A 13,837-nucleotide genomic window follows, 5' to 3' on the forward strand; every position below is an offset into this window, starting at 1 on the left:
ATAAGAAATACATTGTGACATCATTAGGAAAGAACAGTGAGCACATGGTTAATATGAAATATCTTATTTTATATTATCTTATATATCTTAACCACATCTTTAAGATCAGCAACACCCATAACTGCATACATACATATGCTGTACCTTTTGAATATTCCGTTTAATATTGAGAGGAAGGTTGAAGAGAAATTTAAATCGCTGAAGCACGTTGAGTGCGTTCCTAGTGGAATCTGCCTTGTCTTTGCGACCTAACACTTCTTGGAACAATGTGTCAGCGGTGTTACTTGCTCCTGTTGTAAACAAAGAAAGGAAGATGGGCGACAACGACCTGAATCTGAGCACTAAAAGCAAACGGTAATGTCACACTGCACTGAAATTCAGTAGACTAGAGATCTTTTATAGTTTGAGAAAATAAATGTTCTGGTTTTTAGAGTCCTTTCATATGTTAAGAATGGTATCTAATTAAAAGCAACATTTACTAAATAAACCCAAATAATTTTCTCCAATATACATCTATACTTATTTTAATCTTCTAAATTTTATAACAACTCTGGATATTTAAAGAACACACATACCCACCACTTAAATTCTATTGATTCTGCATCACACTATGGGTAACAAATAGGATATGGGAAACTGTTTTCAGAAAAATATTTTTAAAAGAACATTAAAGCTAACCCTACTTCTTGGCAAAATTATCCCTCTATGTTGTAAGCACAGAAAATTACATAAAGCCTAAAATGACAAAATCTTAACACAGCATAATTGCTGTTTCTTAAATCAGCTAAATCCTGTAAAATCATGTATGACCAGGATATTTCGTATGATTCTTTCCTTTAAAAAGTACAAATTACACATATCACTTTAAATGAATGCTGTTTTTCTAAGGCAAAATTTGCTATATACAAAAATAGTTTAAATTCTGCAACATGTGAATTAATTTTAATTAGCTACAAGGAACAAAGAGAGCAAGAATAAACTGCTTTCAGCTGTTTGACCTGCTTGTAAAAAGTTTCTACATTATCTGGTCTAGTGACTATACTTTAAGCAAAGATGAAAAACTCACCTCGCCTCGCTGGGTGGCTTGCACACCACAGCCACACTGTGGGTGGCCTGATCCTGTTAAAAGTCGTCTTTGTAACATGATTGTTTTATCTAAATAATGTTTAAATTCTGTTGAAATTTTAAAGGCCTGATATAAAAACTTCGTTTGGTCAAGAGAGCTGTTTTTCCCACATGCTATTTAATGTGGATACTAAACTTCTATTGTGGGATAAGAAATACATTTCCTTCTTGCCACCAAGCCACGTAATGAAGGCTTGAGTGAGTACTGAAATCTGATTAGAATTTTAAAACTTTCTTCAGAAAAAACTATCGTAAAACATTTGCTTATCATTTTAAAAGTATAAACATCATGAGTCTAAGCTTTGTAACTTAAACCTCACATGGAACAGACTCTTTTCTGTTTATCTATTTATTTACATGTAAAGTTTGGGTCTCACACCAGCAAATTCCTTTTTCTATGCAATGAAAGAATTCAGAGCAAACAGTCTGAATTCAAATTATTCTCATCATTTTAAAGTAATAAAAAAATTCCAGCTAATAATTTGAACTCTAAAAATATGAGATGAAAACTAGAACAGGTAGAAAATATACTTACTCTTGAATAAAATATTTTCTAGACATAATTTTATAAAAAGAAATTTAAACTGAAATTAAAATTTATGCCAAAATCTGTGAACTGAGAACCTGAATTGATACAAGGTTGAAAATTATGTAGACAACTTCCGCTAATAAACTATGATTTTCCTGTGATTTGTACTGCATTTACAATAAAAATATGGTTCATAATTCTGACAACTGGGAAAGATATTAAATGATAAAATATTTCAGAGCAATGAAACTAACTACATATCATACATAGTCAGCAGCAGTCACAAAATGCTTAGAGTACCTCCTATGACTGTAAGGAGACAACGCAGTGTGCAGAGGAATGGAGGTCCTCATCACATGTGGGGCTAATGATGTGGACAAAGATATCAGCTAGGTCCACAAAACCATCTCACCAAAATCCTCCATGTGTGTTAATCCACATACACCTTGCTCCACCCTCACACCAAGAATGCCCGATTTTAAGACAACTGATAATGTTTTTGGATATCCACTGAGTGAACACAGAATAAATGTATGTGGATTAGATGGCCATGCATGCATGCCTTTGCCCTCAGACGCCCAGTTTAGTAGAAGCTGATGCTAGGCCTCAAATATCCTTTCTCCTTGTCTCTGAGAATGGTCTCCTCAGCAGTTCATTTGGATAATGACTATCACTGTCTCACACATGGGCCCCAGGAAGTAACTAACTGCAAAGCCCTATGCCCACCACAGTGCCCACTACAGTGGTTGGGCCCTCAGAGAAGTGAAATGTGCCCTAGGATAGCAAGGGAAGAAGTTGCTGTCACACTACACACTTATCCATTACACTCATACCTGTCTCTTATAAACACCTAGAAGATCTACTTTTGTCATTCTAATGGTATCTTATAATTTCAGGCATGTTTATTTAGAGTAGACATTATGCTGTCTCCTATTTCAAGGTGATGACACTAGTCTCTTTCTTTGTAAGGACAACCTGAGATGGAAGATTACATAAGTGAGGTGTGTGTGTGTCTCTGTGTGCTGTGCCTCATAGGAATTTAGGGGTTGGAACAACACAGGATGGTTCCCAAGTATCACACAGTTTGTCCCAGAGAAAGACAAGGTATTAAGAACAGAAAAGCAAATATGAAAGCAACTGGAGAATTAAAGAACCTCAAAAACTGCACACTGATACTTGGCAAAGGCAGGTCCTTGAAAAGACCAAACCTGCTCTGAGTGCCTCTGTTTCAACAGGTGCCAGGACGACCAGCTAGTCGCTTTGTGTAACTGAGTGACAGAACATAATGTCTGAGACAATGTGCACTACTCACACAACCATGTCACATCCTGGGGCCCTACAGACCCACGAGGCATGCACACACATGTGCTATCATCAGGAATGAGAGAGCTGAAGCTGTTGGCTTTCATGAACCAATCTGTTTCAAGACAAGTTTGGGAAAGGCTAAAATTAGAGCTGGCTCATCTTTTTCTTTTTTGAATGGAATTTACTAAATATTTACCAAACAACCAATTAGTAGAACTCAGTTTTTTTTCTCAAACTTGATTCTGATACCACACACACACACACACACACACACACACACACACACACACACACTCTTACTTAGAAGGCAGCCTGACAACAGAACCATTTAACAAAACAAGAAAAGTAGGTTTCCCACTAGGACTTAAAACCTTTCCCAGTACAGGTTTCAAACCAAGTTTACAGCACCGGGCATGAACCTAACGATCACAGAGACGTTAGCTGCCCTCATGTTAGTCACAGCACTATTGCACTGGTGCATATCACTGCCTGGCAGGCCAATTCAATAGCATGCTGGGTCCAGCTCTGGGTAAGACTGTATTGATATAGTTTCTATCCAAAAAGCATGTAAAGCTCATTTACTCAATTCAATACAAAATAGATGTAGTGAAAGCCAGAAAGATATTTGGTGATCAACTCTCAGGAATTCCAGACTCAGGTTACATATAAACTCAACAGAATTTTCTCCTCTATTCTTTCCTTGTGTCCTAAACTGGCTCCATTACCTGAGACTAGAAATGTAAATGTCTCACAAACCATTTTCCTTTTTTAATTGCATATACACAACCATTGTTTCATCTTTATTTCTGCCCTACCAAGGGCTCCTGTCTACTTCAGCTATTGAGCTCACCACAACTGCTGCCCTTTATCTGGTCTCCTGTTGAATCTACAGGGATCCCATCTAGCCTACTCTTGTAAGAGCTCCATCCCAAGGCTTTCTTACTGATCTCCTTTAGGTGCTCATTTTACACTAAAGAGAACTCTGTTGGCCAGCATTTCCATCATTCCTGCTCACTAGCTTGCAGCCTGTCCCCTTTCTAGAGCCACTGCTTCCCTTTCATGCCGCTGAAACCCTGTCAAGAGCCACAGCTCTATCCACTCCCCCACTGCCTACCTGCCAATCTGCTTATCTGTGTGGCTCTATCCTATGTGCAGAAATGGCTTTGGTAAATACTAGTTTGCATAAAATTCAGAATCCATTTAAACAAGGTGCTCAGAGGCAAAAGCCAAACAAACACCAAGACAAGCAATAACCACAGGAGTGATAAACAAAGGTGAGGGTTTTAAGTCCTGTTAAACCCAGAAACTTACATGGACTGTCCAAGGATTCAAATTCTAGCACCAAAGAAAGCCTACACTGAAGGTAGTAGCATTCTCTCTACAAAATATTTTCTTACTGACATCATTGTACCTATGAAGAAATGGTTATATAAGGCCCAGGATGTTCTACTCATGGGACTAAACTGAGCCATAAAAACAAAATTCACTGTTTTATAACCCTGAACTCATAAAATCTTTAAACATCTATGTGAGGTTGCTTCATTTTTTTTTAACCTTTCTTTACAAAGAGTATTTTATGAACATTACTTCATATTATACATTGACTACATGTGTGTTACATAACTTACATTTAAAACATGCAATAGTTTTAATAATAGTACAAATTAATTTATCTGATTAATTTCTTCTGTTATTAGGGCAAGTACCTTGGAATGTTAGAAAAAGAACAAAAGGGGAAAAGGAGGACACACAAAACTTGGGGTCTGTTGAGCCTACAACTTTTACAGAATGTTCTAGAGTATGTCCCGTTGGGGAAGGGCAAAGTGTAAATAAACAGATGTTGCCTGGGCATCTGCTGTGCAGGAGCTGAGGCTCTGCCCTGTGTGCTGGCAGATCTGATGAAGGAGATGCCGGTGTCTACTCAGTAGTAACCTTGGCTGCTGTCTCAGTGCCTGTCTGTTTCCAGGAAGCAAATTACAGTTCTTGAGAAATGTAACTTCAGACTATGGTTTCTCGTAAGGAAAATGCAAACAGATTCATTTCATTCTATTGTCCTTCAGTATTTTTAAGTCATTACCATGACCTTGCCCTGGGAAATCCCACAGAACTGCACTGTACCTTGTTATAAAGGCCATTAACAGTCTTGGGTAGTAGAGCAAACTTACTATTGAGGACATTCTCCAATTTCTGTGTCATGGATCCTTCTACTTTTTCTGTTCCATCTGCTTCTAGTTTTTGATGGATAGCTAGGAAAAAGCAAACAAACTTAGTTACAATGTGGGCCACTTTAATGGACAGAAAGATAAAAAATCCTTTTGAAGCCACTGAAAAACAATTTTACAAATTGTTCTATTATTTTCACCATTCAAGAGGAACATACATATGCAATATTCTGGAAAAAAACATACTATTTATATTGTTCACAGCTGAACATTATTCAAGTAGTATATAATAAACACACTGATCTGGTCTTCAATATAGAGTTAAAAAAGAAAAGAAAAAGAGAAAGTGGGACTTGAGGCGCTGTGGGTCTTTCGCACAATCTTCCCTTGTGGCCATAGGAAATCATTCTTCTACCTCAGCAAGATAAAAAGTACTGCTACTTGGGTTCTACCAACCTCAAAAAAATTAATTTCAAACTAGGACTATCACATGGGGAATATATATTAGTCCTCTTATATTTGTAATAATTTCCTGGAGATTCAATGGAAACATTTCAGAACACATATCAATGCACCAATACTGAGTAAAGAAAGTGTGTGTGTATGGGAGGGGGGTGTTTACAATCCTTGACTCTGATAAAGAATACTGGAGAATGAAGAGGGAAGGTTTAAAACAGCTATCAGGCTTATTTTGGTAAGGAACTAAGACTATGATTTCAAATTTTAAAGCTGTGACAAAATGAAGCCAGCAAAGCAAACACTAGTTGAACTGTGACTATGCATGAAGTGCTGCACTTCTGAGGTGCATGTGTCATCCACTCACATTGATGTGCATCCCAGCATTTATATCTGAACCATGAGAAAACAGTGGTAACACCCAAATAAACATGTCTCAGAAGGTCACAAAGCCAAACTTGGAATGTGAACCCGGCAGCCAGGTTCCAGTCTTTAAAACATCATTCCATGTTGCTCACACAGCACAGATCAGTAACTCACACTACCTAGGCTTCAGTTTTCTTGTCTGTAAAATGAGAGCAGTAAACGTATTGTGCCTTTAGGGAACTGTATTCGCTTGTAATAAGTTTCTCCTCACAACAGTGGCAGAAGCAGCCTGGATTTCTACTTTTTCACACAATTTGCTCAACCAAATGCATGATGTTCCACTCTGTGGTCTTTCAGTGAACTAAACACCACTTTTGAATATTAACTAAGTACTCACTTATATTAACATGGTGAATCTATCACAGCTTCTGCTTGATTACCTAGATACGGGGCCAGACTTAGGCTTCACAAACAAGCAAGCCTGCTTTATGTAGATGTGGATGTGTTTATTTCTTTTATGAAACTTATATAACTCAATTTGATGCACTGGTCTTTTTAAAAAACTCAGTAAGTTTTTAAAATTTAAATTCAGTGTTCAAATACTTTTGAATATGTTCTCAACTCCAGAGAATGTTTATTTTTCTGTTTGTTATAATTACCCCTTAATCCTAATTTTATTCTTTATATTACATTTTCCTATAATGTTACCTCAATTTTGCTTTACATCCTAAAACACACAAACTGTTCCTGTATTGAATTGAATCAACACATTCATAAAAGAAAAACAAATGCACGGGGGAAGAATTGTCACTATGTTTTTTAAATTGTCTTTGTTAATTCAGAGTAAAGAAAATGTGAATCTTTACTGGCTCAAACTAAAATTACACAGTAGAAATGACCCAACATATTCCTACACATTAAAACTTAAATTCACGCTCAACTTATAAAGTTAAATGGAAGAGAATGTCCCTGTATCTAAGCATTAAAAGCTACACTAGGAAGACTGCTCCAGGGAAGCAGATCTGCCCATAGCGCTTTTAACACTGCTGTGATATTCTACAAGCTTGGTTGCAAAAGCAGAGCTGGCCCCTGAGCAGCTCACTGTCCTGAGCGGGAATAGCACATGTTCCACAGCCTCACTGCAAATGTTATTCTCTAAGTGAAAACTAACAATACAGGAAACTGTGTGGCCACATTTTCTGATGCTGACATAAGCCATCACTGATCAGCAGGTCAAGACAGGGTGACCTGGTTCCCTGAGCTCAGTTTACAGCCCTTTCTGCTGACAGAGCAACTTCCTCCAACCCATCTCTACCACAGCAGAGCCACTGTCAAGCTGTCAGCCAAGCATGAGGACTAAGAGACACTGGGATCTGATAAAAGCAATCCTATTTTCCAGAAAATTAAACCAAATAACCCAATGTCTGGTTCATTTGGCCTTTTATTTTCTCTGAAAACATTTTTAAATAGAATAACTCAATAAGCAACTGAGTACATGATCACAGGTTTGTTATTGTTTCTAATCTATTAAAAACTTAAATATGTGCTGCAGTTGAACATCATAAGCTTAAAGTTAGGAAATAAAAAGGTATTATAAGAGCACTAGTCAAAGAAAAATTGAAGTTCTAGGAAAGGGCCTGCTATTTCTTTTGAACTACATATTGTTTCATTGTCTGTAAAACACACACACTGAGTAAAATATGAAACTGCAACTTCAGTCAAAAAACTCAAAATGCCTAAGCATGCACTTACATAGTAGATGTCACTGTTAAATAAGCCACTGAGAAATAGGGAGGGAGAGAGATGGGGAGGAGGAAAAGCAGGGGAATGGGGAAAGGGAGAGGGAGAGAAGGAAAGAGGGATGGATGGAGGGGGGAAATCTATAAGAATGCATTGCCATGCAAGACCATATTATATGCTCTAATCACTGTACTTGCTGCTAGCCTGTTGAGACAGAACACTAAAGCCAGAGCAGAGACTATTTCCATAAACAACCACAAAGTGAAAATGTTACAGCCTCCATCCTGCAGTCATTATCTTTATCATTTTTTTTTCTTACAGCTACCCTTAAAAGCATGGCCAAAGTTAGCTCCAGATCTATAGAGATAGGCTGTAGCTTAGTCATATTAATGTCCCAGACTCTGAAGATTATACTTAATAAACAAGACATGGATAGGAAGAAATATGTATTTTGCTAATTCAAATTCACTAAAATGTCCATTAAACATTTAGTTTCTATTAAATATCATAGGAAACTTCTGTCAGTACTATAGTTTAGGTGCTGACTGTCCTCAAGGACACCTGCATGTAAAAGGTCTGATTACATGTGATGGTACTGAAAGGTGGGTCATTTGGGCATGCTCTTAAAGGGAATACTATTGTTTTGGGCCATGCCTCTGGTTCCTTTTCGCTTTCTGTTGAGTTGTTCTGCCCCACCATGACAAGATGCCTCACTGGAGAACCAAAGCAACACCCACCCCCAAACCTAGGCAACTTAGAACAAAATCCCTGAAACCAAGAGCCAAAATGAACCTTTTTTCTTGTAAGTCGGTTATCACAAGTATTTAGTTATAGTAACAGGAAGTAACAGAAAGCTAACACAGTGGTTAAATCATATGTTACATTTAAATTGAGCAAGTAACCTATGATTCCTTTTCTTCCCTAATTATACTGCAAATAAAAACTAAGAAAAGCCATCTCAGCTGCCACATAAAGCCAACAGGTAGGAATGACTCCCTTAGGTAACTGAGTTCTAGCACTCTGTCTACATCATACATCAACAGATACATGCCAGACAGAAAATGCCAAAACCCTAGCTCTGCTTCAGGATTCCTGGAGTAGCTGCAACATACAAACCAGTACTGAGTTGACTGTGTATGAATTCTGCTTTGGTCTCTTTATGTACTGCCAAAAACATTCATTCAGTTTGGCCACACCAAAACAGTCACAATTTTGGGGTAGCTACCACAAACAAGTGACCACTCAGATCTAAATGCATGAGCTCCAAGGGCATTCAGGGAAGTGGTAAAGGAACAGAGGAGTTGAACCAAAGGTACCTCTTACATCAGAAGGTACCCTTACAGAAGGGCCTCTTACATCTGCTGCATAGATTATGCAGCAGAAACAGTTCTCAAGCTAAAGGCTTGCTAGGGGCTGGACTAAACAGCAGCTTGAGACCCTCAGGAGCATCAAAGCTACCAGAGTGGGAGAAAACAGCAAGGTGTAAGCCAGGGAAAGACACCTGTTGCTGGAAATAACACAATGCTTGTCACGTTCTAACTAAAATACCGGTGGGCATACACACCTGTATTTTATGTGAAAAAAAATGAATGCAAAAAAAATCAAAGAGAACAAAGATTTCAAAGTGCTTATTTAGTTGAGAACTGAGAAAGTAGACTTGGACTGGCTCTCAAACAATCTGGACAATGACAACCACCCATGGAGGATATCTTGAAGAGGACTGGGCTTTGGTTTTATTACTCTGCCCCTTTATCTATTCCTACAAACACAGGACATCAAAGACTAGCAGAATCAAAACCTATTTTTGAGAACTGAAGGCATTGGTTGGCACCCTCCAAAGTCTATCAAGCACAGAAATAAGCAAATGGAAAGGAAATATTTCGATATGTTCTGTAGGGCATGTGTCTTCCTGTCTCTTATACCCTCCTCCTTTTTAACTCAAGGCTAAACAAATATATCTTTTAATCATTTTCATGGACATGAACAACTAATTTATATACAAATAAAAGAACCATGTTAGCTTAGGGCTTCTTCTCAATAATACCATCATTGGAATCAGTGTCTACAAGAACAATTGTCTTACAGACCAGTGGCAGACAAAGGCTCTCAGAATAGTGTTTTTTAAAAAAACATAACTCTTATCATACATTGCTGATAAGGAACATAATAAAAACAAAACTTCCCAGTTTACAAAAGTTATTATGGATAGGACTAAGATATGGATCAGCAGTAGAGTACTTGCCTAGCATGTGTAAGGCCTTGCATTTAATTCCCAGCACCAAAGGTTTTGTTTGTTTGTTTGTTTCTTTCTTTCTTTTTTTTGGTATTTAATTTAATTTATTTTGTGCGCATGTATGGCTGTGTACCACAGGTCCTGGAGGTCAGAAGAAGGTATTAGATCCTTTGGAACTGGAGTTATAGCCAGGGATCCATGGTGAAATCAAATAATATTGTAGTACTAAAAGAACATAGCAATAAGATGACTCCTAATGATATTTTGCTATACTCATAGATCAATCCAGTCATCACTGCAGCAGATAGGAACAGTTGCAGAAACCCACAGCCAGACATGAAGAGAGAGTCCTCTTCATGTGGAAAACACAGTTTTTAAATGGGATATCTCTATCAAATTCCCCCTCAGCCCTAAACCTGAGCTTAGACAACTCCTCAAAAGAAGAGGCAGAGAGAGTGTAAGAGCCAGAGGATACAGAGGACACCAGAAGAACAAGGCCCTCTGAATCAACTAAGCAAGGCTATATGAACTCAGAGACAGAGGTCTGCACTAGGCCCTCTATGTACATACTATAGCTTTCAGCTTAGTATTTTTATGGGCTCCTGAGTATGGGAACTAGTGGATCTTTGATTCTTGTACCTGCTCTTTGAGATCTTTTCCTTCTGTGCAGTTGCCTTGCTGACCTCGATGTGATGGTTTATCTTAGTATATTCTATTTTGTCATATTTGGTTGTTACCTCTTAGAAGCCTGTTCTTTTCTAATGAGAAATAGAAAGGAAATAGACTGGGGGTGGGGAGGACAAGTGGGAAGGAATAGAGGGAGAAGAAAACTGTAATCAAGTTATATTTATGAGAAAATGAATCTTACTTTCAATAAAAAAAAAAAATTATACAGATAAAGTTAAAAGACCATGACAAAACCTATAGTCCAGATATTAAGTAATTTGAAAACTATAATACTAAAAATAAAAGATAAGAATTTTTTCTAGGAAATTCAGTATTTCCCAAACTAAAATTAAAAAATACATAAACAACAGAAACTTTGTATGTACATGGTGCGTGTGCGTGTGCGTGTGTGTGTGTGTGTGTGTGTGTGTGTGTGTGTGTGTCTGATGAAGTCTAACCATCACCATCACCACCCCCAGACCTGCCATACACTAAAAGACTTCTGGTGTAACAAGAACAACATGATCTCAGATCAAAATACTGAAACTGAATCCAGAAATACAATGTTGTTAAATGACACCATGGGGTAGAAGACAGGGAACTTCCCAGCATAGAATACCATACAAGGTTACTGAGTTTGTTTCTTCAGGACACGAAAAATTAAAATGGTAAAAATAAAGAAGATCCATGCTAATTGAAAAGATGCTCAAGAGAGTCAAAATAAAATGAAATCCCATCAATTTATATCTTGATTTGAACACATTGGCTATAGGAAAGTTTGAGGGATGATTGGAAACATTTGAACATAACTTGCGATTGAACTGAAAATGAAGAATTCTTACTAATTTTATTAGTTGTTCTAGTAGTATTATAGGTATATGTGGGGAGCCGCAGCTGCCACCCCTATATATTTTGAACACCTGGTCTCTGGCCAGAGCAGAGAGCATTGATAAACAAGCCTCAGTTGGAAAAGCTGTGTGCCTCTAGTTTGTGATGCAAGCTGGCATGATTTTCCCGCAGCCTATTATGCTTTGCCACGTAGCCGATGCTGATTGGGACCAGGGAAAGTATTTAACCCACAAGGGCAGGGGGCTGGGAAGATAGGAGTAAGTATGTAGGAGACAGAAGTAAGATGTAAGGAGATAGAAGTAAGATGTAAAGAATAGAAGTAAGATGTATATAAGAATAGGAGTAAGTAAGATGTAGGGAATAGGAGTAAGTAGGAAATAGGAGTAAGTAAGAAGAAAGAAGTAAGATGTAAGTAGTAAGATGTAAGTAGTAAGATAGAAGAAGTAAGATAGAAATAAGTAAGATGTAAGAAGTAAGATGTAACTAGTAAGATGTAAGAAGAAGATATAGAAGAATATAAAAGAAGCTAGCTAGAGAAGAAGTAAAAATGAAAGTTCCTGAATAAACTGCTTGGAGAAGAGCTCGTTGTTGCCTCCTTATTACCGCTGGTCGGTAAAGCAGCGACAGGTATACTTATAAATGTTTTTATGAAGGAAATTTATACTAAGGCATAAGGAAAAAAACATGCTACTTGAGATTTGCTTTTAAAATGTATCATAAAATGGAAACTAACCAGCCTCAAAATAAATCTAATGTACTGATGAATCAAGTATTAGAAAAAAAAAACCTCTCATAACTGTGAAGTTCTGGTATAGTGGGATTGGCTATACTAACAACAAATATACTGAGAAATCAGAGAAACAATCTCATTCACAATAGCTACACACAAAAAAAAAAAACCTATAAAACAAACAAAATCTTGAAATAAATCCAATGATTTGAAAGATTTATAAAATAAAGCTTTTAAGACACTGAAGAAATAAACTGAAGAAGATTCCAAGAGATGAAAAGGCCTGTAAACATGGCCATCCTATCAAAAGCAACCTACAGATTCAATGCAATTTCTATCAAAAATCTAATATAATTCTTCACAGAAATTGAAAAAATACCTTAAATTTTACTTGCAAACAAACAAACAACAAACAATTCAGAGTAGTAAAAAATGATCCTGAACCATAAAAGACTGAGGGAGCCATCACCATCCCTCATTTGAAGCTCTACTAGAGATCTGGAGTACTGACAGAAGACAAATACATTAATCAATAGAATAGAACTGAGGACCTGGATATGTTTATGTGCCTATACTTACCTTTTGACAAAGTCAACAATACACACTGGAGGAAATGTAGCAACTTCAATAAACAGTGCTGGTCAAACTAGAGGGCTACATGTAGAAGTAAGTAGGCCCTAATCTTTCTCTCTGAGTAAAACCTAATTTCAATAATCAAAGACTTCCCAAGACATGATTCCTTAAATTCCTCTGTTAAGAGGAGAAAGAAGAAAACATGCTTCAATGTGGAGGCACACGAAGGACTTTCTGAATGGTATCCAGGTAGCACAGGCATTAAGACCAAGCAGTACATGGGGCCTTGTGAAACTAAGAAACTTCTATATAGCAAAGGACACCTTTCTTCAAGGGAAGAGAAAGTCTAAAGAATGGGAAACAACTCTTTACCAGGTATACATTTGACAGGGTTTGTGCCAGTAATATACAAGGAACTGAGTAAAAACCTAAAATAATAATCAAATTAAAAATTTACGGCATGGAACTAAAAGGAATTCTCAAAAGAAGACCTATGAATGAGAAATTTTTTTAAAACATTTATTCATTGTTTGTGGGAATGCAAACTGATTTCATGGTGAAAATCAGTGTGAAAGTTCCTCAAAAAGGTTCAAAAAGATCTACCATATGATCTGGCTATATGACTCTTGGGCATATGCCCAAAGGACTTTATATCCCACTATAGAAACACTGTTCATCCATATTCATGCTGCTTGTCACAACAGCAAAATAATAAAATAGCCTAGATGTCCTTCAATTCATGGATGGATATTAAAAATATGGTATATGTATACATTGGAATATTATCTAGTTGTAACAAAAAGCGAAATTCACAGGTAAATGGACAGAGCCTGAACTAATCATTCTGAATGAGGTAGCCCTGACCCAGAAAAATAACACACTGCCTGATTTCTTGTATATCTGGATGTTAGCTTTGAATTTCCAAATTTGAACATTACATCTGAAATACATATAGTAGGCAGGAAATATGTACAAGACCATGGTTGGTAGGAAGGTGACATTTCATAGGAAGTGGGATAGAACACATGTAATAAGAAAGGGCTGAGAAGCACCTAAAGAAATGTTCGACATCCTTAGTCATCAGGGAAATGCAAATCAAAACA

At 37.1% G+C, this 13,837-nt stretch overlaps 1 protein-coding gene across 3 annotated transcripts in view; it reads right to left on the reverse strand.

Annotated features, from left to right (window-relative positions):
• Window positions 1-13,837, reverse strand: part of Exoc2 (exocyst complex component 2) — a 164,324-nt gene that overhangs the window by 93,988 nt on the left and 56,499 nt on the right. For all 3 annotated transcript variants that reach the window (XM_031359066.1, XM_031359067.1, XM_031359068.1), the window contains exons 7-8: window positions 5,125-5,205; window positions 145-290 (exon numbers count right to left, since the gene is read on the reverse strand). In XM_031359066.1, the coding sequence (XP_031214926.1) occupies window positions 145-290; window positions 5,125-5,205 (227 nt within the window). The remainder of the gene's footprint in view (window positions 1-144; window positions 291-5,124; window positions 5,206-13,837) is intronic.

This window comes from Mastomys coucha, unplaced genomic scaffold (assembly GCF_008632895.1).
Source record: "Mastomys coucha isolate ucsf_1 unplaced genomic scaffold, UCSF_Mcou_1 pScaffold7, whole genome shotgun sequence".
Lineage (NCBI taxonomy): Eukaryota > Metazoa > Chordata > Mammalia > Rodentia > Muridae > Mastomys > Mastomys coucha.